The sequence below is a fragment of the Alnus glutinosa genome, chromosome 9 (genome assembly GCF_958979055.1).
Source record: "Alnus glutinosa chromosome 9, dhAlnGlut1.1, whole genome shotgun sequence".
In the NCBI taxonomy this organism is placed as follows: Eukaryota; Viridiplantae; Streptophyta; class Magnoliopsida; order Fagales; family Betulaceae; genus Alnus; species Alnus glutinosa.
The window spans coordinates 26,973,554-26,999,805 of NC_084894.1; the positions used below are offsets into that span (position 1 = coordinate 26,973,554).

A 26,252-nucleotide genomic window follows, 5' to 3' on the forward strand; every position below is an offset into this window, starting at 1 on the left:
TAGATTATTCTTCCGATATCGCAATTTCAAACACACTCTTAATATCATTTAAAAAAGAAAAAAAAAAACCATTGTCTAACTTTCTCTTCAGCAATGTCTGTATTATGGGTCAATTTTATGAAATGAAAATTTTCTTTTCTTCTAAGAGAGGCCTTAGAGAAGAAAACATTTTTACCACATTATATAATAAACGTAAAAGCTTCCATACAATGAAATAGGACTCTTGTTTATTAGAAATGTAATTTCACATCTTATCATCATTCGACATAATTTTATTTATTAATTTAAAATAGATAAGAAAAAGATAGGCATCAATATGATGTAGCACGGGAATCAAATTGTCATTATTCAAATACGACTCTAGGAACTTGGAACAACCGCATAATTATCGGCTCAAGCACCAAAAGTGGGTTTCCTCACTCCTCATTCTTCTGCAGAATTGACAGCACTTAAATCCACACTGAGGTAACGAACCTGCCCAAAAACACCAATTAATTATTACTTGAAACCTTATAAGAACCAAGTGCTGTTTTTGTGTAAAGCTAGCACTTCTAAAATGCTCTGTTTATAGTCGACATGCATACGTGATAAGCTTCGTGAATGATCAAAATTAAACAGAAGAAGAAGAAGAAGAAGAAGAAGTTCCTATATATAAGCACGAGCATGTCCATGACACAATTTTGTGTAATATATATTATATTTATATAGTATATATTATTCCTTTTTGGTTGTGGCCTTTATATCACATTTACGGTGTCTATTATGTTTATTATTTTAATAATAAACATATACGGTATTAAAGATATTTCTATTAATTAAGATTACCGTAAATATAGAATCGGTATTATGGTTAATTCTATTTATTTAGATTACCGTAAATATGGAATCGGTTAATTGATTTTAAAATCAATTAACGATATTGTTTCCTTGATGGGAGGAGACAATTAAGGTGTTTACCATTTTGAGGGTCCCTGACCTAGCCTATAAATAGAGTGCCTGTGTACACCATCAGTACAGCCATCAAGCAATAGGCATAGGTTAGAAGATCTCTCATATTTGTTCCTAGAAGTTCTGAAGAAAGTGCTTGAGCAACAATGGCCGGAGGTATGCCGAAACTCTACTTTGTTTTTATTTTTCCGCTGCGCATGTTAGGTTAAAATAATTCATGTCTAAATTATTTCTAACATGTGGTATCAGAGCCAGCCTCTGTGCTATTTTGCTTAGCATACAATTTTTTCTATGCGTTATCAATATTGAATCCAATATTTTTTTTTGTTGTCAATATTGAATAAGGTTTATTATTATTTGTTATTATTCATCATTTTTTTGTTCACACAATATTGCAATTCAGAATATTGTGTATACTGTGATACTGTGATGAAACGCATGATTTCTGTGATTTACTGTTCATTGTTTAATATGACTGTTTTGCCCCTGCTGGAAACCCCTATGCTTGCCATTTTTTATGCCCCTACAGTAAAACGGCGACCCTTGGGCCGCCGTTCTGGCACCACAAGCAGCGGCCGAAAGGCCGCTGCTCCTGCAGTGAACGGCGACCTGGGTCGCCGTTCCAGCACCTAAGCGGCGGCCCCTTGGCCGCTGCTTCTGGGTAAACGGCGACCCTGGGGTCGCCGTTCCGGTGCTACAAGCAGCGGCCGAAAGGCCGCTGCTAATGCAGAAAACGGCGACCCTTGGGTCGCCGTTCCAGTACCCGGGCAGCGGCTCCTCGGCCGCTGCCTCTGCGGGAAACGGCGACCCTTGGGTCGCCGTTTCGGCATCCTGGGCAGCGGCCTTTCGGCCGCTGCTTGTGCAGTGAACGGCGACCTTTGGGTCGCCGTTCCTGCTGTCCCAAACAGCAGCGGCCCTTTGGCCGCTGCTTCTTCAGCTCACGGCGACCCACAAGGGTCGCCGTGGTCGTCAAGGGCGGCGGCCTCTCTTGGCCGCCGCATAAGGGGCGGCAGAAAGGGGCGGCGGCGGGAGAGGACAGGGGCGGCGGCTGGGTCCTTTTTTCTAGCCTTAGGGTATCTCAACCCATCTTGAAAAAGACGGGTCGGGTCGGGTTGTTAATCGGGTAGGGTTTAAAACCCAATCCCACATCAAGTGGGCTGACCCATACGGGTCAGCCCAATCCAGAACCCAACCTGACATTAAGTGGGCTGACCCGTGGGTCAGCCCAATCCAGAATTGGGCCTGTTCAACAAAAAAAAAAAAAAAAAAAGGGCTTTATGGGGTTTAGAACTTGGGTTCACTTAGTGTAAAAGGGCCTAAAGCCACATTCTAAACCATTAGGCTAGGCTATAAGCTTAGTGTGTTATCTTAATATCTTTTATTAGGGTTGAAGTTTAAATTATTATGTATTGAAATAATTTGTTTAATACATAATTGTATATTTATAAATTGTTTGATGCCTAGACCTAAGGGATAATTAACAAAACCTAATATGTTAATGTGGGTTTATGACGCTATCTGAGAATGCAATGTCGGGGAAAGTTCTGGCAAGGAAAGTCTTGGGATTTAAGTGTGTCCGGTGTGACCCCCCTCACTTTCCTGGGAGCTCATCTGCTTGCACCTTGGAGAATGTTGTTTACCTCATTTACGTGTTGGTTTGTTTTTGTTCCTAGGGTCATTTGTGGGCATCTATAAAGTTATTAGATGTTAATGAAGTCGCAATTATTATGATAATTTGAGAGAGCCAAAGCATCTCAATTTTGAATAATAATTGCATCAAGTTTAATTATATGAACTTCATATGGAAAAATTAACATCGTGTTGTAATTAACTCATAAATTTAATTACCTATCCCCAAAGGGATGGTTTTTATTTTTATGACTTAATTAGAATAAGATAATAAATTTAGTATTAAAAATAAAAATTATCTCGGTTGCCCAAAGGTACGGGGAATTTTTATTTATTAATATTTTAAATTTATTGGTCTTATTAATAAGGAGTAAATTTCATGCGTGATGCAACCTTTGCCCAAAGGTAGGTTGAAATTTACTATTTAAATTAGCATTGGCTGATTTAAATTAAAGTAACTTCATAGCACTTAAGTAGTTTTGTTTTTCCTTGGTTCTTGCAGCTATACCTGCTGGATTATTTGACGGTACTTTTCATGTTCCAAAACTCAATGGCAATAATTTTGCTGAATGGAAAGAGAACTTACTCTTTACATTAGGGTGTTTGGAATTAGACATGGCACTCCGGACGGATGAACCACCCGCTTTAACGGATACTAGTACTACACTAGAGATGGCTAAACATGAAAGGTGGGAGCGATCCAATCGCCTCAGCTTAATGTTTATGAAATCTCACATTGCCAAAGGCATTCGGGGTTCTATCCCCGAATGTTCTAAGGCTAAGGATTTTTTGAAAGCCGTTGAAGCACAGTTTGTGAGTTCAACTAAAGCCATGGCCAGCACTCTAATGAAGAGACTATCAAGTCAAGCCTTCGACAGTTCCAAAGGTGTGCGTGAGCACATCATGGAAATGAGGGATATAGCAGCTCAATTAAAGTCCCTTGAGGTTGAGATTTCCGAATCCTTTTTGGTCCATTTGGTTCTCAACTCTCTTCCTCCTCAGTATGGTCCCTTTAAGATTTCATACAACACACATAAGGATAACTGGTCAATTAATGAACTCTTGACCATGTGTGTTCAAGAGGAAGAAAGATTGAAACACGAGAAACCGGAAAGTGTTCACTTGGTTGCTCGTACTAAGGCAAGGACTAAGAAAGGCAAGGCTGCCCACCACTCCAAGAAAGGAAACAAGCTGTCAGTCAAAGGCAATAAGGATGCTTGTTACTTTTGCAAGAAGGAGGGGCACATAAAGAAAGAATGCCAGAAATACATTAAATGGCTGGAAAAGAAAGGTAATCTCATCTCTTTTGTATGCCATGAATCTTTTTTTGTTGAGGCTCCTTGCAATACATGGTGGATTGATTCTGGTTCTACAATCCACATTGTGAATACATTGCAGGGATTTCTCAAAACAAGGAAGCCGATAAGAAGTGGGCAACGTGTTTACTCAGGAAATAAATTGTTCTCACCGGTCGTAGCAGTTGGGACCTACAGACTTATTTTGAAAACTGGATATGTACTAGACCTTGAGAATGTTTTTTATATTCCATCATTTTCTAGAAATTTAATTTCTATTTCAAAACTTGATGTATTTGGATACGGTTTTTGGTTTATTAACTCAATTTTCAGTATTTTTAGAAATAATAATTTTGTTGGTGGTGGAATAAAAATTGATGGTCTATACAAACTTTCCTTAGATCCCAACTTTGAGAACAATTATTTATCGTTGCATACTGATATTGGCATAAAGAGAAACCTTGTAGATGAGAACTCCGCTTGGCTATGGCACAGGAGATTGTGACATATCTCCATAGAGAGAATCAAAAGATTAGTAAGCGATGGAGTTTTACAAACTCTTGACTTTACTAATTTTGGTACTTGTGTGGATTGCATAAAGGGAAAGCAAACCAACAAGACCACTAAAGGTGCCAGAAGGAGTTCTGAGATTCTAGAAATCATACACACAGACATCTGTGGACCTTTTTCTACTCCTTGCCTCAATGGTCAAAGATATTTCATATCTTTTATTGATGACCATACGAGATATATGTATCTCTACTTCCTAAATGACAAGGCTGAAGCGCTCAATGCCTTCAAAACCTATAAGGTGGAAGTGGAGAAACAAAGGGAAAAGAGAATCAAGATTGTAAGATCTGATAGAGGCGGAGAGTACTACGGTAGGTACACAGAAAAGGGACAAATGATCGGTCCATTTGCGCGATTCCTTCAAGAAGAAGGTATTGTTGCCCAATACACAATGCCTGGCACACCACAACAAAATGGTGTTGCAGAAAGAAGGAATCGCACACTTATGGACATGGTCAGAAGCATGCTTAGTAATTCTGAATTACCTTTATTTTTGTGGAGTGAAGCCTTAAAGACTGCCGTGTATGTATTAAACCGAGTTCCATCCAAGGCTGTCCCTAAGACACCTTTTGAATTATGGATTGGATGGAAACCGAGTTTAAATCACGTACACATATGGGGTTGTCCTGCTGAAGTGAGGATTTACAATCCGAACATGAAGAAACTTGACCCAAGGACAACCAGCGGTTATTTTATTGGCTATGCAGAAAACTCAAAAGGATTCAGGTTTTACTGTCCTTCTCACAGTACTAGGATTGTTGAGTCTATAAATGCAAAGTTTCTAGAGGATGCTGAACCTAGTGGGAGTGCTCATCCACAAAGGATAGAATTAGTGGAAGCACGAGAGTTGGCCAAATCTCCTCCTCACAGAGGAAGATTGATTGTATTCAGGGAAAATCAGATTGATTATCCTGAGCTACAATCAGTTCTAGAACAACCGGCTCATGAGGAACAAGGAGATCAATTTGATCCTCCTGAGCCACAACCAGTTCTAGAACAACCAACTCATACAGAACAGGTTCAGAATGAATCTACTCTCCCATTGCAAAATGCAGAGGAAGTAGAATTAAGAAGGTCCTCTAGAATAAGGAGACCAGCAATCTCTACAGATTATGTTGTATACCTCCAAGAGTCTGACTTTGATGTTGGACCTAAGGATGATCCAAGTATGTTTTCACAAGCCATGAGTGGGGATAACTCCACATTATGGTACGATGCCATGAAGGAAGAGATGGAATCCATGGCCAAAAACCAAGTCTGGGATCTCGTTGACTTACCAAAAGGAGCTAAAGCCATAGGCTGCAAATGGGTTTACAAAACCAAAATGGATGCTTCTGGTAATGTTGAACGATATAAGGCTAGACTTGTGGCCAAGGGTTTCACTCAAAAGGAAGGCATTGATTACCATGAAACCTTCTCTCCAGTATCAAAGAAGGATTCATTTAGAATAATCATGGTATTAGTAGCTCATTTTGACTTAGAGTTACACCAGATGGATGTGAAAACAGCATTCCTGAATGGGGATCTTGATGAAGAGGTTTATATGAAACAACCTGAAGGCTTTGATGATGATAGCAAGAAAGCTTGCAAGTTAAAGAAGTCTATATATGGACTAAAACAGGCCTCCCGTCAATGGTATATTAAGTTTCACAAGGTTATTACCTCATTTGGATTTACTGAGAACCTTGTTGATCAATGTATATACCTTAAGGTCAGTGGGAGTAAAGTGATATTTCTAGTCCTGTATGTAGATGATATTCTACTTGCAAGCAATGATTTAGGTTTGCTACATGAAACTAAGCAGTTACTCTCTCAAAGCTTTGAAATGAAGGATTTGGGTGAAGCCTCTTATGTCATTGGCATAGAGATTCACAGAGACAGACAACAGAAAGTTTTAAGACTGTCTCAGAGGGCCTACATTGAAAAGGTTTTAGAGAGATTCAAGATGAGTGACTGTAAGTCTAGTGTGGCACCTATTTCTAAAGGAGAAAGATTCAGTAAAGACCAGTGTCCCAAAAATGAGTTGGAACAACAGCAAATGAAAAGTATCCCATATGCATCTGCAGTGGGAAGCCTGATGTATGCTCAAGTCTGCACCAGACCTGATATTGCATTAGCGGTTGGAATACTGGGACGGTACCAAAGTAATCCGGGATTAGAGCATTGGAAAGCTGCCAAGAGGGTCATGAGGTACTTGCAAGGAACCAAGGGTTACAGTTTGACTTTCAAACAAGCTGATAGTTTGGAGGTCTTTGGATATACGGATTCAGACTTTGCTGGATGTGTAGATAGCAGAAAGTCTACTTCAGGATATATCTTTCTTCTAGCTGGAGGAGCTATATCTTGGAAAAGCAGCAAGCAAACTATAGTTGCTACATCTACCATGGAGGCAGAGTTCATTGCATGCTATGAAGCCACTACACAGGCATTGTGGTTAAGAAACTTCATTGGTGGACTAAAGGTTGTCGATTCAATAGCAAGACCCATTAAGATCTTTTGCGATAATCCTGCTGCAGTTTTCTTCTCTAAGAATAACAAAAGTGGAAGCAGAAGTAAGCACATCGACATCAAGTATCTTAGTGTTAGGGATAACATTAAGAGACATGAAGTTTCTATTGAGCATATTAGTACAGAATCAATGGTTGCGGACCCCATGACAAAAGGTTTACCGGTAAAACAGTTTAAAGGTCATGTGGACCATATGGGACTTGTTGATTCACTTTGTACTCCTTTTTGATCTATAGACATAAAGTTAATGAAATAAAGTTTATTGTGCACATTTGTTAATTTTTATCCATGAGGATAAATAAAGTTGGACCCGAATGACTTATAGGAAGTTCATTCATAAAGCTTGATTATCCATAAGGTACTCATGTAAGGAGTGGTTTACATTGTGATACATGGAAGGGACAACCTACTTTTATAATGGTTTTACCGCCATGATTCGTGTGAAACACTTCTTAACTGAGTTGGAGGATTCCATAAAAGATTGGCCAAAACTAAAGAACCTAATACCATATGGTCATGTGTTATAAAGTCCAAGTGGGAGAATGTAATATATATTATATTTATATAGTATATATTATTCCTTTTTGGTTGTGGCCTTTATATCACATTTACGGTGTCTATTATGTTTATTATTTTAATAATAAACATATACGGTATTAAAGATATTTCTATTAATTAAGATTACCGTAAATATAGAATCGGTATTATGGTTAATTCTATTTATTTAGATTACCGTAAATATGGAATCGGTTAATTGATTTTAAAATCAATTAACGATATTGTTTCCTTGATGGAAGGAGACAATTAAGGTGTTTACCATTTTGAGGGTCCCTGACCTAGCCTATAAATAGAGTGCCTGTGTACACCATCAGTACAGCCATCAAGCAATAGGCATAGGTTAGAAGATCTCTCATATTTGTTCCTAGAAGTTCTGAAGAAAGTGCTTGAGCAACAATGGCCGGAGGTATGCCGAAACTCTACTTTGTTTTTATTTTTCCGCTGCGCATGTTAGGTTAAAATAATTCATGTCTAAATTATTTCTAACATTTTGGACCTCAAGGGTTTAGACAGGGAGAGGAAGCAATTGATTTAGCAAGATAAAAAATCAGTACCTTTCCAGTTATGATGGTATATTTACATGTTGAGTACATCCATGATCCGTGATAGTTCTCAAAGTGTGTTGTTGCATCATAACTCTGTTAAACAGGAAACTGGAGTTGCTTAGCAAGCATCAGCTAGTAAGAGCAGCAGCAACAAGGTAGCAGTGGAATCAAGGCAAGCAATAAGAAAACATTCAGAGATCACCCTACTCTTGATATGAAGAAATCGTCCAAGGACGGTTCACTGAATGGTTCAAATCCTCAATAGATATCAAGAATATCTAATCAACAGGCCCTACAAGATTGATTGCAGCTGGTTTAAGTTTGGTCTAAGGATGGTCAGTCTCCGCCTAAATCCAATAAATTTTCCCTTTGGAGTAATATTATCAAAATAGGAGCAACAGAAGAGTTACCTGCTCAACCATAGAAGGATCACAAAATGGGGGCATCAAGAAACATAACAGTAGAAAAGGAGCACAAGAATAATTTGAATAAATATCAAACAAGAAGTTATTGCCCTAAAACAGCACGTAGGGATTTCCAAGATGCACTCTGTGTGAACACCGTACCTTTCTTGTTCTCGGCTGAGGCAGTTGGGGGGCCAGGGGGAGTGGTGATGGTGGTAGTAGTAGATCAAGTGTGCAGACTAAAAAGGTTCCCACAAGCACTCCTAACAAACAATATAGATGCAGAAGGATTTCCTTGGGGAGGCAAACTCTATCTTTCCTAAGCACCTACAAAAACATTTCAAAGGGTGGATAGCAATAACTCTAGTGAAAAAAGTTCAAAGAATATCTCATAGCTAGCTTAAACTGTTATTAAACAAACCTCAATCAAAAGTAAAGTGGATATAGTCTTTCACATGCCCATATCAGTGGATAACGTCCATGATTTTATATGTATCATCTTCGAATTCAAATGGACTCACACCATGAAGATGTGTATGTGGAAACGTGCCATGAGTGCTGACCTGCAAGTAGTAACAAAACATTTACGCCTAACTGCAGTAGTATATACTCCACAAACCACTCATCCAGCAATCAGCAATCAGTAGTATAGGCATAGACTTCTACAAGAAGATAAAGATACCTTTAATTCCACAATCTAGATTCTGCTAATATCACGACCAAACACGAAGGTTGATTGCCACACAAATCTGTTCCTCCAGATATGCTGAGCGCCAAATAAACCAACTGACAAATCCTGCAAAATTGCTGCTGCATCATTTCATGGTCCAATTTAACTTGATAGCTCAAGAGAGAAGGCCCAGGAATGACTAGAAACTCAACTTCCTCTGCCAAAGATATCTACTAGAGCCTTGTATCTGCCAATGCTTGTCACGCTTCCTAGATGCTTGTAAACAAATGGATCGATCTCCCAGTTCCATGCCATTTGCAGCATTGGCATGACCTCCACCAGCTTTACCAATCCTATTTAATAGATAAGATATATATTTTTCTTGCTGCTCTGCAACCTTGAAAACTAAAAAGAAGGCATATTGAAGAGCCAATACCATTTGTAGAAATGCAGTTTCATGAGCCAAAAAGAACTAGTAACTAACCTTCCACCTGGAGATTTTGGAAGTTCCAAAAAGTTAACAAGAGGAGAGGGGCCAACACCCATAGACCACACTAACAGCCCATATGGAACCTTAGTGCCATCATTAAGAATTAACTTCTGAGCTTTTAACATCCTTAATTGACAATCCCACAAATCCTGACAGAGAGAAACTATTAAATGAAAAATGAATATATAGATCCATAACTAAAATTTGGGGGAGGCGGTGGTTGGGGGTTAATAATTGCAATGTCCGTTGTTCAACATCCCAAATGTTGCTAGTGAGAGGTGCCTCACATATCCTTAGGAGAAGGCCCAATTTCCTTTGAGAGAAAAATGGTTCCTTCTGGATTTTACCTTTTACAAACAACAACTTAATTTATCTTCCACAACAAAGATCAGACTAAAACTTTCAATTTGAGAATATGCAATACATAATCGATCCACAGCAACATTTTTAAGACATAGACAAACAAGTTCTTCCTATTAATCATGCACCTCTTACTTTTGTCAACTGTTTAGTAGCATATATAGTGCTTGAGGCGATCATCAAAGGAATTCTATAACTTATTATAGCGCTTACACGTGGCCCACGCAGGTGGAGGCCAGGAGGGGCGTGAACACCATGTGGTTCCGAGGAGACGCCACACCAGGTCGTAGAGCTTGGTGTCGAGGCCCTTCATGAACCTGCAAGAGGCCCACCCGGAGCCCACCACCACCACCGTCGGCTTCACCTCTGGCATCGTGGGCCCTAGGCCCGAGTACTGATCGGTGGCTTTGGTGCTCAACCACGCCAGAGAAGCCAATGGAAAATGGGTTCAGCGCTCTGTTTCTGGGTTTGATGCTGGAGACTCGGATTAGGCTTCTGTGACTGTGAGTGAGGGAAGTTCAGTGATAGCAGGAAACGGTTTCTCATGCATTTTACCAATTTGCTTTTTTATCCGCGGCAACTCTGTCTACAAAGAAAAAGAAGAAAAGAAGAATAAAAAATAAATAAAATATTTTATTTGATTTTATAAATATTAAATTTTAAAAATAAAAATAAAAAGGCAGCAAGGGATATCTGGATACCATATATTTGGGGTGGAACTGTGTACAATTATCTAGAATTTCTCAGATTCCGGTACAGATGGATTCCACACCTCTTCACTTCCATAATTGGCGAATCAATTTCACTGACTGATAAGCCAACAGGTACTTTGCCAAACACATGTAGACTGACGGCGAACTCTATTTCATCTCCACTTTTTATCTGAAGTCTTTTTTTTATCCGCGCAAAGTCACGGTGAAATCGGTTAGATGCCTTTAGTGCAAGTATATGATCTTCAAAGTTATAAAAATCTGGTTTAAGAGAAACAAATGACACCTGAGCCCAGTTGTTGGACTGGTCTCTCGAACTTTTATTACGAATCACCCAACTCCCAGACAACTTACGCCCTTGAGCTAATATGTCTCTGGGTGCTTCCTTGTTTACTGCCAAAACAATGCAGAAAAGCAACTTGCCGATTTCACCATTCAATGACCGAGGGGCACGAAAGGATATTGAAGAACCGATTGTCTGATGGCTAATCCAATTTGGAATCTCACTTCCGGGGAGGAAAACGAAAGAATCTATCTCGAACATCGTCTATTTCAAAAAAGTGTTTGTGTCATAAAATGAGAGAGAGAGAGAGAGAGAGAGAGAGAGAGAGAGAGAGAGAGAGAGAACCTTGAGAAGATACAGGAAAGCACTCTCCCTTAAATCAGATGATAGATTGTTGCAGCTTCCCATTATAAGAGAACCTGGTATACGTAGCAAACTCTCCAAATTAATCTCAACCAGTTTGTGGCAGTTACCAAGTTCAATATATGCGAAGCGCCCCGCCTTCATTTCACTACAGTCGTGGAGATAATCAAGGGCAGAAGATCCTTCATTCGTTAGAACTGAGACTCTTTCCAATGATGTGCAGCCCTTTGCTTCCAAACATATTACACTTGGAATTGAAATTGATTGAAGAGTAGTACACTTATTCAAATTCAAAGCCTCTAATTTAGGAAGGCGGCTAATGCAACTAGGTAGGTTACGGAAATTGTTTCGTGATAAATCCAATATTTTGAGTTTCTTGCACCCACTGAAATCAAGTCTGATAAGTTTTTCTAGATGTCCAATGGACTCGTGAATCTTAACTAAGCTTGTACAATTGTCAAATTCCAACTCCTCTATACATAAGCTTTGTGAGAACTCTGGTGATTCGATTAGACATTGACATCCAGAAAAACATACATATTCGAGATTCCTCAAAAGCCTAAAGGAGGATGGTATTTGCTTAATAGCAGTGAAGCTCACGTCCAAAGCTATTAAAGCAGTCATATTCCCTAATTGCTCCGGTAAGTTTTCAAGATTAATGCAGTTCGTCAAGTAGAGACTTTCAAGAGATTCTAAGTTTGAAATACTATTTGGAAGATTCCTAAGCTTCTCACAACTTTCTAAATCCAAAAAAGCAAGTCTTTTGAGATGTCCAATGGACTCATGAACCTCAACCAAGCTTGTGCAGCCTTCAAGTTCCAGACGCTCCAAATGTGGGGTATGTGAGAAGTTTGGTAATTCGATGAGACTACTACATCCAAAAAATGATGCAATTTTGAGATTGATCATGGAAAGACCAAGGGAGGATTGTAGTTGCTCCGGTAATTTTTCAAATGCCGAGCAACCAGACAAGTCTAGAGTTTTAAGAGATTCTAACTTAAAAATACTTCTTGGAAGGTACTTCAGCTTTGTGCAATTCTTTAAATTCAATAAATCAAGTCTTTTGAGATGTCCAATGGACTTATGAACTTGAACCAAGCTTGTGCAACCTTCAAGTATTAGTATCTCCAGTTGTGGGACTTGTGAGAAATCTGGTGATTTTGTGAGATATTTGGAATTGCTAAGATTAAGAACCTTCAACTTTTTGAATATCTGTGAAAAACATAAAGAAGAGAAAAGTACTTGTTAGTTATACATTTAACATTAACAGGAAAAAAAAAAAACACAAAAAAGTATTGTAAGATTTGTTATACTTTGTTCGTCTCCCAAACTCGTTCGACTTTACTATGTTGCATGTCAAGCATAACAAGGTTCTCTAGATGAAAATCATGTGGTGGAAATTCTATAGGGCATTTATGCCAACAAAGCCATCTAAGCTCTTTGGAGAGATGTTCATAGGATCCAGTAAGATGTACATCATTGATCTGGAGTAATCTCAAGCGTGTCATATTTTTAAATGCTTCAGTTTTCAAATCTACATCTCCAACTATAGGAAGATTTAAGATGAGGCCTTCCACCGTCTCCGAACCCTGACAACATAGATGGTTGGATTAGCAAAGCACATCCTCATCTAGTGTAAATCTAGAATAACTTTGAACTAGAGTATGCCTATATATTCTCAACCTGACTTGATTTAGAAAAGTTTTGAATTTAAAGTCAAAACACTTATGAGTTACAATGATACACTATTCAAACTATGAAGCATGCTTGGCAAAATGGCAAATCCCTCATGCATACCTACCTTTTATTTTCCCTGAGCATCTCATGCATACCTATATAACATGCATATTATGTACATGTACATGTGTCTGCGCACGTGTTTATGTGTATATGCACATTCCAGCTTTTTTTTTTTTTCACAAGTAAAAATGCATATGCCTCTTACCGTATGCTTGCGTAGTACATTTAAGACATCCCCGTGAAACCACAACCTGCTGCGTTTTTCTGGATATTTTGGTGATTCTTGACAAACAATTTCCCTTCCCATGTCTCGAATCAGATTATGCATCTTCAACTTATTTTGGCAATCAATTGTCACAAGTGACCTTTGAATGAGAATAGGGATACCACTCTCTGGAAAGAAATTACAACCATCGAGTATTTTGATAGTATATTCTTTGTCCATACCGACAAAGAAACATGCAATATCAAGAAATATTTCCTTTGTATAGCTATCCAGTGAATCAAAACTTATTCCAAGTATTTTTTGAATCTTTTCATTAGGAGTTGTTCGTAATTTTTCCAATTCACTTTTCCATTCAACAATGCTTCTTTCTTTAAGAAAAGAACCCAAAACCACTAGAGCTAAAGGAAGTCCTCCAGCATAATCCACTGCTTCAATTGAAAGCTTTGAGTAATCTTCTTTCGGTTTGGCCATGTTAAAGGCATGCCAGCTGAACAATCGAAGAGACTCCCAAGGATTCAGTTTTTCTAGTTTATATTTTTCATCTACCCCCAATTGCCTTAGCAGATGTTCATTTCTAGTTGTTACAATGATTCTACTTCCTAGACCAAACCATTTCTTTTCGAATAACATGTGTAGGTTTTCAAAGTCATCCGCATCATCAAGAATAACAAGAACTCTTTTGTGATGAAGCCTTTCCTCAATCATTATGATTCCCATATCAACATTGTCAATCTTCAAATTTGTTTTCAAGATATCATAAAGAAGTTGGTTTTGTAAATGAACTAAGCCATGCTTTTCTGAACTTTCTTTAAGGTTTGAAAGAAAGCTCTTTCCTTCAAATGCCCCGCATATTTCATTGTAGACAGCTTTTACTATGGTTGTTTTACCACTACCACCCATTCCGTAAATGCCCACAACACGAACATCACTTGTTTCAAGATTTAATAAACCTTTAATATCATCAACACGAGCCTTTATTCCTATTGGGTATTTAGCAACATCCAAGCGAGCGGGGTTCACTTTACCCAAAACTTCTTCAACTATCTCTTTGATGAATCTTGATTCATACCTAATTATTATGATTCAAATAGAAAAGAGAACAACAAAGTAAGCATAAAGAAAGCAAAAGAAGAAAGAAAATTATTATTATTATTATTTTACGTCATGACAAATAATTAGGTTTTAACAAAATTATTGATAATTATCATTTAAATATATTTCTATGTAATTTCTTCTCCTATTGACATGCCATGAAACAATTATTTTGGTTTCTTTTAGTAGAAAAAAGCCATTAATAGTTTCAGGCAAAGTATCGTTACACTATCATTCATCTCAAGTGTACGATAGTTTATCTAAAAAGCAATCCTAGACTTGATAATTCAGGAGAAAAAGTTTCTCTAGATGGCATGATTGTGATACACTGATAGAGTAGGCACAAAAAAGAAAACCATCAACTCATCCAACTCAAACACTAATTTCTTTAATACATTTAGCTTAATGTAACTTTTTTCTTTTTTTGGAAAACTATTCATATCTCCCTTAAACTACCACTTGATTGTTAATGTCCTCCCTAATTACCAATTGTGTCAAAGTCCCCTTAAACTACAAAGAAAAGTCAATGTACCAAACTAACACAGACAAAAATGACCATAAGATTTGTCAATAAGACAAAAATGTCCTTATAAATTTGAGAAAAAAAAATTAAAAATTAAAAATTGAAAAAAAAACAAATAAATAAATAAGAAAAAAATAACTGAATGTTATATAAAAAAAAATTAAAAAAATGAGAACATGGTTTTATTTTAATTGATTTATTTTTTTTTTAAAAAAAATTATATATATATATAATTTTAAGAATTTTTGTAATTTTATGAAATGTATTTTTGTCGATGGGAAACATTGATATTTTTTTATAGTTTAAGTAACACCGATACAATTAGTAGTTTAGGGAACATTGACAATCGAGTAATAGTTTGAGGGGGTATGTCTACTTTTCCTTGTTTATTTTTTTTTTGGGGGGGAAACTTCACAAAACCCCTCTTATCTTCCACTCGATTTGAAACTACATTCCAAAGTTCAAAAACTCACAATTTCACCCCCCCAATCTTTAAATTTGTTACAATGGCCCCCCTCCATTAGGTTTGGCGTTAAATTCGATGGGTCACTTTGCTAGCATTTCCAACAAATTTTTTAAAAATTGAGGGGTGAAATTGAGAGCTTTTTTTAACTTTGAGAGGTAGTTTCAAATTGACTGAAAGTTAATGGGGTTTTGTTAAGTTGATCTTTTTTTTTTCTCTCTCTTTTATTATTATTATTATCAACTTTTGTCTAAAATGTAAAAGAAAAGAAAAAGAAGAAGAAAGAAATGCATGAAAAAGCACAAGAATCCATAGCATAATACCCATTTGCAACGCTTTTGAGATCCCAACCGGAACAATTCGCAGCTTCAGTAAGAGCAGCTCTCCAACTCTGCACCCTCTCTATATCGGTCTGAAATCGCAATTCATGCCTAGCAAAGGCTTCTGCAAAAGTTCTGGTCTGGTGTCGGACATCTGATGAGTCCACATGATAAAATATGGGAAGAAGAGTGTGGCCTATGGTATTCTTACAGTGTACAATCTCCACAAGCTCATCAAGACACCACCTTGAAGAAGCATAGCCTTTGGAAAATACCACAATGGAAATCCTTGATCTACGAATCGCATTGAGTAGTTCGGTAGAGATGTTCTCCCCTCTTCGAAGCTCCTCATCATCTCTGAAGATACGAATTCCGACTCCCATCAAGGCGGAGAAGAGGTGATCAGTGAAGTTCTTGCGATTGTCTTTACCTCTAAAACTTAGGAAGACGTCGTAATCCCAACCAGATTGAGAAGATGACAAGGTGGTTCTTGTGGTTGAGTTTGATTGGACTGAAAAATGAGACATATTCGGCGAGTTAAGAGAAGGATTCTTTGGAAAGTAGATTGAAAAATGAGAAAGAATATAATTTACTAAACATAAATTAAAATCCATTTGCTTTTTATGATGATTCATTCTGTTCTTCTTCATTTTTTTTTCTTTTTTTGATCCTCTAATCAAAGTTTCACGCGCGCTACTAAAGAGGACACGATATTCAGCCATTCAGGGGCAGAGCCAAAGGTCTCCCCCCAAAAAAAAACCAAAAAAATCTAAAAAAGAGAAAAAAATAATAACTTTTACTCCTATTTTTTAAAAAAATTTTAATTTTGGCCCCTCATATTTTTTTTTCAATTGAGCCCCCCAAGCTTTGATTAAATTGATTTGAAAATAAAAATAAAAATAAAAATTGCTGGTTTTTAATAAAAATATAATTTCTCCATAATTGAAAAAAAAAAAAAAAATGGCAACAAGAATTAATTCGTACCAGAAACCACAATTCCTCTAACATTAATATTGAAACAAGGCAAGCAGAAAGAGAGTTGGATTGAAGTTGAAGTTAGAAAGTGTAAAGTTTTAAATGGTTGAAAATGGTACCTTCTCTGTTTGGGTCCTCGGGTTCAGGATCCCGCTTCCGCTTCAAGCTTGGTGGTATCACATTGGAGCTTTGAGCCATGGGTGGTAGATAGAGAGGGATGGTGGGGGTAGTTTGGGAAAGAAATCGTGGTTTGTGGGGTAATATTAGGAGAGAAGTACTGAGAAATGTGGGGATCGAATGTCAACAAACGCTAATCAGTTTGTGAGTTTGATGGCAGAGAAGTTGGATTAGGATTTCTGGGTAACGAGAAAGAGAGATTTTGGGTTCAGAGGAGGGAAAGTGAGAGAGAAGGGATCAGAAGAAAAGAAGATGGAAGATGAAGAAAGCTCCGCGAAACTCGCTTCATGGACTTTCCTACCATCTTTCTTGATGTACGTGGGCCATCTTTCTAATTATGTTCTGAGAAAAGCAAACCCGGTATTGACAGAGAATGTGGAATAAGTGAAAGTGGAAGGGAATAACTTCGGTAAGGACTTGGCAGAAACCAAGCCCTTTATGCCCTCTAATAGAAAACAGACATATCAACATATTACACCAAATGAAAATATGCAAAACACACACAAGCAAAACCACCCTTTCTCACACTACAAAAATAGCTGCAGTTTGACACGTGTCTACAGTACCCGTTACTGTAGACACGCGTCAAATTTGACACGTGTCACTAGTGACACGTGTCAAATTGTGGAAGCGTCAAAAATGGACACGCGTATGAAATACACGTGTCCAATTGGACACGTGTATTTTATACGCGTGTGCAAGTGGACACGAGTATAAAATACTCGTGTCAAACTGGACACGTGTCTTATTACACGTGTGCAAGTGGACACGAGTATAAAATACTCGTGTCGAACTGGACACGTGTAATAAGACACGTGTCCAGTTTGACACGAGTATTTTATACTCGTGTCCACTTGCACACGTGTATTAAGACACGTGTCCAGTTTGACACGAGTATTTTATACTCGTGTCCACTTGCACACGTGTATTTTTACACGTGGCAAATTGGTATTTTTTGCCAAAATAAACATTAAAAAAAAAATCAGTGTTGTATTAATTTTTTAAAATTAAAAAAAAAAATTAAACTCATTATCTTATTAATCATACAAATCTTTGAAAATACGGTGTACATAACTTATACACATAAAATTAAGTTTGAAAAGTATATGCTATATGTAAATTTTATATTTGAAATTTATACTTTTTAGGTTCTTTATTTATATGTATATAGTATACTATATTGTACTATATACATAATTAACCAAATTTGGTGCTATATATCTAATTAAACCAAATAGTTCAAATTAGGGTTCAGTTTTGTACACCATCTACGTTTAGAAACAAAAAAAAAAAATTTAAACATAACAAAGTTAAAAAACCTATAATTAATACTATATATATAGATATGCATGCATGTAAACGGTTTAGAAATTATATACAGTAACCTTTTTATTTATGGCTATATATAGTAATTGCAATTATTTTTAGAATTCTGCGCTACATAATGAATTAAATACTTATAGTTTAGTCCCTCATATAGTACATATATACATTTAGGGTTTATGGCTATATATAGTACATACCCTTAGGGTTAGGGTTTATAGCTATATATAGTATATACACTTAGGGCTAGGGTTTATACCTATATATAGTATATATACTTAGGATTATGGTTTATCGATATATATAGTATATACACTTACGGTTTGGGTTTTAGGGTTTATAGGTATATATAATATATACACTTAGGGCTATGAATTATAATTTAATTGATTTTACGTTTAATGAATAATAATGTCAATATATTTTTCACGTTTCATTATTGTACACTTTTAAATATATATATATATATATATATATTAAATCATGAGCAGTTCAAAATTAAATAAAACCGATATATATAGTATATACACTTAAACTTATGATTTATAGCTATATATAGTATACATACTTAGGGTTAGGGTTTATCGCTATATATATTATATACACTTAGGGTTAGGGTTTATAGCTATATATAGTATATACTTAGGGTTAAGGTTTATCGCTATATATAGTATATACACTTAGGGTTAGGGTTTTATGTTGTATAGGTATATATAATATATACACTTAAAGCTATGGGTTATGATTTAATTGATTTTACATTTTATGAATAATAATGTCAATATATTTTTCATGTGTTATTATTGTATACTTTTAAATATATATTTTAAATCACGAGGATTAGGGTTAGGGTTTATGACTATATACAATACGTACCATTAATTAGGATTGTAGTTTATAGCTATATATAGTCTATGCACTTAGGGTTAGAGTTTAATTTTATGGTTAGATTTTAGTTTTTATTTTTTATTTAGCTATATGTACGGTATATACATTTCAGGCTGCATGGGTTTATATTTTTTTTTTTATGTGGTTAAATTATATATATATATATATATATATATATTTTTTTTTTTTTATGCATGCAAATACATTTCGGGACGTGTATTTAAATACAAAATAATATATAGTACATATACTTAGGGTTATGGTAGTATAGTATATATACTTATACTTAGTGTCATGATTTAAATTTAGGGTTTATATTTAGTTTTAATTTATAGTTTATGTTTTAGTTTTAGGTCTTAGGGTTTAGCAATGTGTACATGCAGTACATGCAGTGCATACACGTTATGGGTTGCATGGGTTTATATAAAATATATATAATATATTAAATATATATATATAATATATTAAAAAAAAATAAAAAAAATGACATTTGGAGACGTGTATTTACATACACGTCCCCAATTGGGCACGTGTACTACGTACACGTGTCCAATTGATTGGCCAGGTACTGCGCGGGAGTTCTCCCGCGCGCCACCTGGCCAATCTTAGGATATAAATTATATTTAAATTATATATTATTCAAATTATATACTTTTTAAATATATTTTAAATTCAAAATTTTATATTTAATTTATATAAAAGAAATGGGTAGCTTCCAGAGGAAGCTACCCATTTCTTACGTAATTCTCTCTCTCTCTCTCACTCTATCTCTCTCTCTCTCTCTCTCTCTCTCTCTCTCTCTCCGTCGAGCTCTGGCCGGCGACGACAGCCCATTCCGGCGACCCTCCCTCTCTCTCGCTCTCCCTAGCTCTCTCACCTCCCGTTCCGGCCGGCCAGTACTGTCCAGTACCGGCCCTCTCTCTCTCTCTCTCTCTCTCTCTCTCTCTCTAGCTCTCTCTCTCTCTCAGCTCTCGCCACTGTCCCCCGCCACTGCACAGCCCTCGCGTCCGTTCAAGGTATTCCCTCCACTTCCGGCCTCTCACTCTCACTCATCTTCTCAATCTCTCTCTCTCTCTCTCTCTCTCTGTCTCTCTCGGTTTACAGTGCATATCTAACATTTTGAGCTTTAATTTTTTTTTTTTTTTTTTTTTTTTTTTCTGTCAAAAATTCCAGGTACACGTACAAGCTTGCACTACAAAAATCACTGTAAGTTATTTTTATTTTTGTTTTCAATTTTTTGCTATAAGTTTGTATATTTTATTAATTTTTTTTGTGATATTTGTATAATTTTTTTCATTGTCTAGTTTGTGCAAATATGGAATATATACTTGCAGATTTTTTATTACTGATTTTTTTATTACTGAATCATTGTCTAGTTGGTGGAAATATGGAAAATATGGAATATGGAAATATGGAATTTATTGGTGATTATATTTAATTTTTTTTTAAAAAAAACTCTTGATGTGAGGATATTTGAGATATATTTTAGTGTGCTACTATGGATTTAATGTGCTATTGTGAATTTTGGTATTTTTATGAAGTGGCAAAAAGAAAAAATATCCGCTATCATCTTAATTTTATAAAAATATGATCGTGAGCAATAATGGCAAAGTAAAATTAAAATACAAAATTATAATCAACATATTGTGCTATGAATATATATAAATTGTGGGGAAAATAAATTGTGCTACTAATATATATAAATTGTGGTATTTTCGGGAAAAAAAAAACAAAAAAACAAATATTCCACTGTCCACCATTTACAATCATATTCGTAAAAAAAACCTTAAAACAAACGTCATAAATCATCAATTGCGACGAATTTGTTTTTTATCTTCCATTTTTAACGTTAACTATTCATGTGAAGAGACTACATATTTATAAGAAGAATTTGGTATCTTCGGATAAAAAAACTCAAAAAAAAAATACTAAAATTTCTCTCATATGCATATATAAACTTTATATCCTAAAATCATAACCATAAAACCAACACAATAATAAACCCTTAAATAAACTTTGAATCCTATACGTTCTAAAAAAAAACCCTTACCCTAAACCCTAAACCCTAAGCCCTACAAAAAAATCCTACACTTTCTAAAAAAAACCTAAACTGCTAAACCCTAAACCCTAACAAACCCTAAACTCTTATAAAAAGAATAAAATAAAACCCTAAACCCTTTAAAAAAAATAAAAACTTACTACACTTTCGAAAAAAACAACGAAAACCCTAAACCCTAATCCTAAATCCTTACAAAAAAAGATTCCTACACTTTCTTAAAAAAAACTCTTAACCCTAAACCCTAAACCGTAACAAACCCTCAAACCCTAAACCCTAAACCCTAATCGCTTTAAACCAAAATAAAACCCTAAATCGTAAACCCTAAACCCTTAAAAAAAAAAAAATTTACCTAAAACCCTAAACCCTAAACCCTTAAAAAATAAAAACCTAAAACCCTAAACCCTAACCCTAGACCCTAGACCCTAACAAACCCTAAACCCTAAAAAAAAAAAAAACCTAAAACCCTAAACCCTAGACCCTAACAAACCCTAAACCCTAAACCCTAAACCATAAACCCTAAAACCCTAAACCCTAAACCCTAATCGCTTAAAAAAAAAAACCCTAAATCCTAAACCCTAAACCCTTGAAATTTTTTTTTTTACCTACAACCCTAAACCCTAATCGCTTAAAAAAAAAAAAACCTAAAACCCTAAACCCTAACCCTAGACCCTAGACCCTAACAAACCCTAACCGTAAACTCTAAACCCTAAACCCTAAACCCTAAACCCTAACAAACCCTAAATCCTAAACCCTAAACCGTAACAAACCCTAAACCCTAAAACCCTAAACCCTAAACCCTAATCGCTTTAAACCAAAATAAAACCCTAAATCGTAAACCCTAAACCCTTAAAAAAAAAAAAATTTACCTAAAACCCTAAACCCTAAACCCTTAAAAAATAAAAACCTAAAACCCTAAACCCTAGACCCTAACAAACCCTAAACCCTAAACCATAAACCCTAAAACCCTAAACCCTAAACCCTAATCGCTTAAAAAAAAAAACCCTAAATCCTAAACCCTAAACCCTTGAAATTTTTTTTTTTACCTACAACCCTAAACCCTAATCGCTTAAAAAAAAAAAAACCTAAAACCCTAAACCCTAACCCTAGACCCTAGACCCTAACAAACCCTAACCGTAAACTCTAAACCCTAAACCCTAAACCCTAAACCCTAACAAACCCTAAATCCTAAACCCTAAACCGTAACAAACCCTAAACCCTAAAACCCTAAACCCTAAACCCTAATCGCTTTAAACCAAAATAAAACCCTAAATCGTAAACCCTAAACCCTTAAAAAAAAAAAAATTTACCTAAAACCCTAAACCCTAAACCCTTAAAAAATAAAAACCTAAAACCCTAAACCCTAACCCTAGACCCTAGACCCTAACAAACCCTAAACCCTAATCGCTTAAAAAAAAAAAACCTAAAACCCTAAACCCTAACAAACCCTAAACCCTAAACCATAAACCCTAAAACCCTAAACCCTAAACCCTAATCGCTTAAAAAAAAAAAAACCCTAAATCCTAAACCCTAAACCCTTGAAAAAAAAAATTTTACCTACAACCCTAAACCCTAATCGCTTAAAAAAAAAAAAACCTAAAACCCTAAACCCTAACCCTAGACCCTAGACCCTAACAAACCCTAACCGTAAACTCTAAACCCTAAATCCTAAACCCTAAACCGTAACAAACCCTAAACCCTAAAACCCTAAACCCTAAACCCTAATCGCTTTAAACCAAAATAAAACCCTAAATCGTAAACCCTAAACCCTTAAAAAAAAAAAAATTTACCTAAAACCCTAAACCCTAAACCCTTAAAAAATAAAAACCTAAAACCCTAAACCCTAACCCTAGACCCTAGACCCTAACAAACCCTAAACCCTAAACCCTAAAAAAAAAAAAAAACCTAAAACCCTAAACCCTAGACCCTAACAAACCCTAAACCCTAAACCATAAACCCTAAAACCCTAAACCCTAAACCCTAATCGCTTAAAAAAAAAAAACCCTAAATCCTAAACCCTAAACCCTTGAAAAAAAAAATTTTACCTACAACCCTAAACCCTAATCGCTTAAAAAAAAAAAACCTAAAACCCTAAACCCTAACCCTAGACCCTAGACCCTAACAAACCCTAACCGTAAACTCTAAACCCTAAATCCTAAACCCTAAACCGTAACAAACCCTAAACCCTAAAACCCTAAACCCTAAACCCTAATCGCTTTAAACCAAAATAAAACCCTAAATCGTAAACCCTAAACCCTTAAAAAAAAAAAAATTTACCTAAAACCCTAAACCCTAAACCCTTAAAAAATAAAAACCTAAAACCCTAAACCCTAACCCTAGACCCTAGACCCTAACAAACCCTAAACCCTAAACCCTAAAAAAAAAAAAAAAACCTAAAACCCTAAACCCTAGACCCTAACAAACCCTAAACCCTAAACCATAAACCCTAAAACCCTAAACCCTAAACCCTAATCGCTTAAAAAAAAAAAACCCTAAATCCTAAACCCTAAACCCTTGAAAAAAAAATTTTTACCTACAACCCTAAACCCTAATCGCTTTAAAAAAAAAAAACCTAAAACCCTAAACCCTAACCCTAGACCCTAGACCCTAACAAACCCTAACCGTAAACTCTAAACCCTATACCCTAAACCCTAAACCCTAACAAACCCTAAATCCTAAACCCTAAACCCTAAAAAAAAAATAACCTACACTTTCTAAAAAAAATACCCTAACCCTAAACCCTAAAAAAAAATCCTACACTTTCTAGGAAAAAAATCCTAACCCTAAACCTTAAACCCTAACTCCTAAACCCTAAACCTTAAAAACATTTTGACATACACTTTCTAAAAAAATACCCTAACCCTAAACCGAAAAAAAAAAAAAAAATTCCTACACTTTCTAGGAAAAAAACCCTAACCCTAAACCTTAAACCCTAACACTAAACCCTTAAAAATAAAAAAACAAAATCCTACACTTTTAAAGAAACAAATAAAACCTAACCCTAAACCCTAACAAACCCTAACCCTAAACCCTTTAAAAGAATAAAAAAAATAAAAACACTTACACTTTCTAAAAAAAAACTAAAACCCTACATAAAATAATCCTACACTTTCAAAACAAACCATAACCCTAACCCTAAACCCTTAAAAATAAAAAATGAAATATATTTGTACACGTTTATACTGTAAGCCGTATGATTTGTCTTGTCCTCTTAACCCTATACAGATAAACATGGACAAGTCTTGGATGTCAACACCTAGGGGTACGACACGGTATAACGATGGGTGTAGGGCGTTTGTGGCATTTGCCGTTAGTAATTGTACGGCCGGCGATGGAAAAATTTACTGCCCATGCAAGTATTGTCGAAATAACCAGCGTCACACTCCTGAGTACGTTCTTGCCCACCTGACTGGAGGTCGGGGGATGAATCCGGGATACAATTTGTGGTATATGCACGGTGAGACTACGACTGGTTCCGCTACTCCTGGTCAGTGTTCGAGTCATCACAGTGGCACAGAGGCCGCTGACCGTAGCACTGAACATGGTGATCATGTCACAGAACAGGAGGGTGTCGCCGTGGAACAGGATGATAACATGCACGCCATGTTGCGTGACGCCTTCGGCGCGCACGATGTTCCTGAAGACGTCAGTACTCTTCCGCAACAAGTTGATGAAGATACCTCGTGCGGGGACGCATTGAAGTACCAAGAGCTGTTAAAGACTGCCGAGAAGCCCCTTCACCCTGGTACGAAGCACAGTAAATTGAGTGCTACTGTACACATGTACAACTTGAAGTGCGTTGGAGGTATTAGTAACAAGATATTTTCAGACATTCTCGAATTCATCAATCAGTTGTTGCCTCCTTGCGATGAGGCATTGCCAGATAACACGTATGAGGCGAAAAAGTTCCTAAGTGGCATGGGTCTGGGGTATGAGAAGATTCCGGCGTGCCGTAATGACTGTATGTTATTCTGGAAAGACAATAAAGAATTAGATTCATGTACCGTATGTGGAGAGTCTAAGTGGAGGGCTGATACACATATAGATGATGATGGTGAGATCATATCAGCGAGAAAAAAACGCCCGGTGAAGATCTTGAGGTGGTTTCCACTCATCCCACGGTTGCAGAGGTTATTCATGTCTAAGCATACTGCGCCCCATATGAGATGGCATGCAGAAGGCCGCACTAGGGATGGCGTATTGAGGCACCCGGCCGACGGTGAGGCATGGAGATCGTTTGACATTTTACACCCAGATTTTATGGCAGAGAGTAGGAACGTCCGGCTTGGTTTGACAGCAGATGGATTTAATCCATTTGGGAACATGAGCACATCCCACAGCACATGGCCCGTAATGCTTGTGCCGTACAATTTGCCACCTTGGATGTGCATGAAACAGTCGTCCTTCATCCTTTCCATGGTTATCCCTGGACCGAGCTCACCAGGTATGGATATTGATGTTTACCTTCAGCCATTGATTGATGAGTTGCTGGAACTGTGGAATGTAGGGGTACGAACATTTGATGCTTCAAAGAAGGAAAATTTTATTATGCGATCTCAGTTGATGTGGACGATAAACGACTTTCCAGCGTATGCAGATTTATCTGGTTGGCCTAACAGGGGTGCGAAGGCATGTCCTTCCTGTATGCAATCGACGCGTTCTATACGCTTAAAGAACGGATGCAAATTTTGCTATATGGGGCACAGGAGATATCTGCCGCCTGAACATCTGTGGCGGCTTAACAGGAGGACATTTGACGGTACTGAAGAATTTGACAGCGCCCCGATTGTGCCATGCGGATACGAGGTTCTCCAACAGTTGGACGGAGTTGCGTTTGGGGATGAGACCGCGGGTAAGAAGAAGAAACGGAAGAAGCGGAAGAAGGGTGCAGGGAGTTCCGATGTTATATGGAAGAAGAAAAGTATATTTTTCAGATTGCCGTATTGGGAAGACAATTTGCTTCGGCACAATCTTGATGTTATGCACATAGAGAAAAATGTCATGGACAATATACTTGGCACTATTTTGGATATAAAAGGGAAAACGAAGGACAACTTGGCAGCTCGGCTGGACTTGCAGGAAATGGGGTTGAGACCTAAGTTGCATCCGTTCACGGCCGCCAATGGTAAAACGTAT

The 26,252-nt window shown here is 36.7% G+C and overlaps 1 protein-coding gene and 1 long non-coding RNA gene across 8 annotated transcripts; one reads left to right on the plus strand and one right to left on the minus strand.

Annotated features, from left to right (window-relative positions):
• Positions 1-205: 205 nt before the first annotated feature.
• On the minus strand, positions 206-17,189 carry LOC133877503 (disease resistance protein RUN1-like). Of its 7 annotated transcripts, none has more exons than XM_062315840.1 (14): positions 16,792-17,189; positions 15,701-16,208; positions 13,279-14,368; positions 12,647-12,922; positions 11,316-12,545; positions 10,679-11,234; positions 9,612-10,563; positions 9,340-9,480; positions 9,140-9,253; positions 8,879-9,020; positions 8,620-8,784; positions 8,261-8,463; positions 8,063-8,146; positions 206-474 (listed from the first exon to the last, which is right to left on the minus strand). In XM_062315840.1, exons 1-6 carry the CDS (start codon positions 16,868-16,870, stop codon positions 10,707-10,709), a joined length of 3,711 nt encoding a protein of 1,236 aa, XP_062171824.1. In that variant the 5' UTR covers positions 16,871-17,189; the 3' UTR covers positions 206-474; positions 8,063-8,146; positions 8,261-8,463; positions 8,620-8,784; positions 8,879-9,020; positions 9,140-9,253; positions 9,340-9,480; positions 9,612-10,563; positions 10,679-10,706. The 7 variants fall into 7 exon arrangements, with proteins under 7 accessions (XP_062171824.1, XP_062171823.1, XP_062171822.1 ...); XM_062315839.1 differs by having other exon boundaries at positions 9,340-9,524; XM_062315838.1 differs by having other exon boundaries at positions 8,261-8,345; positions 9,340-9,532.
• Positions 17,190-19,920: 2,731 nt separating this feature from the next.
• On the plus strand, positions 19,921-24,590 carry LOC133878520 (uncharacterized). The gene is made up of 3 exons (XR_009901921.1): positions 19,921-20,076; positions 20,234-20,266; positions 24,342-24,590. It is a non-coding gene; the product is annotated as an uncharacterized LOC133878520 (long non-coding RNA).
• The last annotated feature ends 1,662 nt before the right edge of the window (positions 24,591-26,252 follow it).